Source organism: Pelodiscus sinensis, chromosome 5, assembly GCF_049634645.1.
Source record: "Pelodiscus sinensis isolate JC-2024 chromosome 5, ASM4963464v1, whole genome shotgun sequence".
In the NCBI taxonomy this organism is placed as follows: domain Eukaryota; kingdom Metazoa; phylum Chordata; order Testudines; family Trionychidae; genus Pelodiscus; species Pelodiscus sinensis.
The window spans coordinates 91290001-91292291 of NC_134715.1; the positions used below are offsets into that span (position 1 = coordinate 91290001).

Genomic DNA, 2291 nt, shown 5'->3' on the forward strand with positions numbered 1-2291 from the left:
AGCCTAGTAAAGAGCGGCATGTTCTGAGCCAGCGCCCGGCCCGGGGCTCCCGCCAGGACTGAGCCGGATCCGCCAGCCCCGCGCCTCCCGCTGGCGTGAGCCCTTCCCCGGGCCCGGGCTCGGCCGGCAGCGCTGCCAAGGGGAGGCTCGGGCGCGGCCGAGCTGCAGCGGTGCCAGGGCCCGGCGCCTCACTGTGCAGGGACTGCGAGCGCCCGCTTGCTAGGGCGCGCCCCGCCGCGCACCGGCCCGGCGGGTTCCCTGCCCCGCGCTCGGCCCGCGGACCGGCGCCTCCACTCGCCCCGCTTGGCCGGAACCCCCGGGAGCCCAGCGCAGCTCCCAGGCCTGGGCAGGCAGCAGGTCCCGGGCTGAGTGGCCCCTAGGACTCGCCTCCTTGCCGGGGGCCGGATTGTATTTATTAAGTATTATGGGTCCATGGTTCACGCAGTTTTTAGGCATCTCCGTTTAGGATTTTTTTATTTTAATTTCTTTTAAAGGCACAAAAGTATAGCTCTTAGTTGAATGTTGACAGGTATGCTTTAACCTTTCCTGTGTCTTTCTACAGCTGTGTTCTGTGACTCACTTGTATAGTGGTAATATCCGTACCAACTTGTCTACTCTAGCTGACCGTATAAATAATGTTTTCCCTCCTTGTAGTCTCTATGGCGTGTCTTTATGGAGAAAGATGGTTCTCACGGGTTCAGTTCCTTTGCATTTCCAGAAACCAGAGTCAGATGATGGTATATATTTTTATTATCAGTTGCATGTCGTCTTTTATTTTTCCCTTCCTGTTGGAATATGTTGGTGAGCATAATAGTCATAAATTATGTTCAGGGTTTTCAAATTTATTTATATGTGGTTCAAATGAATGCTATTTAAAAGGGGAAATATTTCTACATGTGCATATAGTTTTCCAAAAGTGTACCATTAACTGATTGTTGATAATAAAAACAAAAAACAAATATAGCACTGCAATTCTTTCAGCTTAATTTATTTCTCAGAGTCTAACAAGATATAAAACAAGAGAATGAGGAAGTGAATCACAGAGGAGGCTAGTTTGAGTGATCAAACTGTTGCAATATGTAAGAACATGGGATGTGAGCAGTGATATTTGTTATCTTAATATTAAACATTGATAAAACAGGGGAAAACCATCCCTACTGGATAACTTATAATTGTTAAATAATTGAAACACTGTAGCTAGTAGAGGGCTCAGGTCCTTGCACTACAGAAAACTTCCTCCCTGACCTGTAAGAGGTCTCAAATGTAGTAGCTGGTTGGGAAAAACTGCCATTCAGTACTTGCCTTCAAGAGGATAGGGCATAAGCAATTTACCAACTTTCTGTATGCTTAATACACTCAAACATTTGGCTCCTCAACCCATGAAAAACATGCTTTAAAATGTCGGTTGCATTTCTGAAATGACCTGTTAGTCTATAATCTTCACAATCGGCTGTATATAGGGGAAGGGGAGACAGGAGGAAGGTCATCAAGGAAGTAAGTCATCGAGTCACTAACTTGTTGACTTTTCAGACCAGAAAAGAATATTCTTACCTGTGAGAGTAGGCAACAATTCTATAAACGCTAGAAGTCGTCACCCCAGAATGTCACATCATAGGTGCTGGAATTATGGATGCTGAGTATAGCTGGCTTGACTTCCATTATATAGAGCATTTACAGTTTGGTTAAAGGGCTCTTAATGCCTCCGCATCACCTATAGTAAAAGGGTCTAATCCTGTCCCACTTACTCACCAGTAAAGCTGTCCTGAAATCAATGAGACCCTGGTGTGTGTAGAAGCAGTAGGGCTGGACTCACTAATGGCCAGATCTACATTTGCATTTATCAAGAAACTGGCTTCCATTAAACATGCAGGAAGGAACAGGGCATTCTCTTTTATTCACCCAGTTTCAGCAACTAGGGCTTGCTGAGCTTCTGCTTTTCTAACCACAGAGACAAGCATTAAACATCTGACTCTAAAGTGCGCTGAACCATCCCAGCTCTGCTCTCTCAGGAGTTTGAAAAGGCTGTATTTTGGATTAAATATTTATACTTTTAATCATACAGCATCCCTTCCCCTCCTTATAGTGATAGTCTTTACTCAACAATTCAGAGTCAAACCAGCGTCCACCTACTTACATGTTCCAGGACAGGCTCATTCCTCACAGAGTGTAGCATGGTTTCCCTTGGAGAGGTTTTTCCTTTAGGGCAACTATACAAATGAGGATTGAAGTGCCTCAGTAATCCCGTCCAAGAATGAATAGGATAATCATGTTGGATTGAAATGCCAGGACTG

General features: G+C 45.6%; 1 protein-coding gene across 1 annotated transcript in view; it reads left to right on the forward strand.

Moving 5' to 3' along the window:
- The window catches only part of PHOX2B (paired like homeobox 2B), a 3567-nt gene extending 2610 nt beyond the window's left edge, over positions 1–957 (forward strand). Inside the window, exon 3 of the mRNA XM_025187281.2 lies at positions 1–957. This exon is cut by the window's left edge and continues 408 nt beyond it. Coding sequence (XP_025043066.2) covers positions 1–27 — 27 coding nt within the window. The 3' untranslated portion in view covers positions 28–957.
- The last annotated feature ends 1334 nt before the right edge of the window (positions 958–2291 follow it).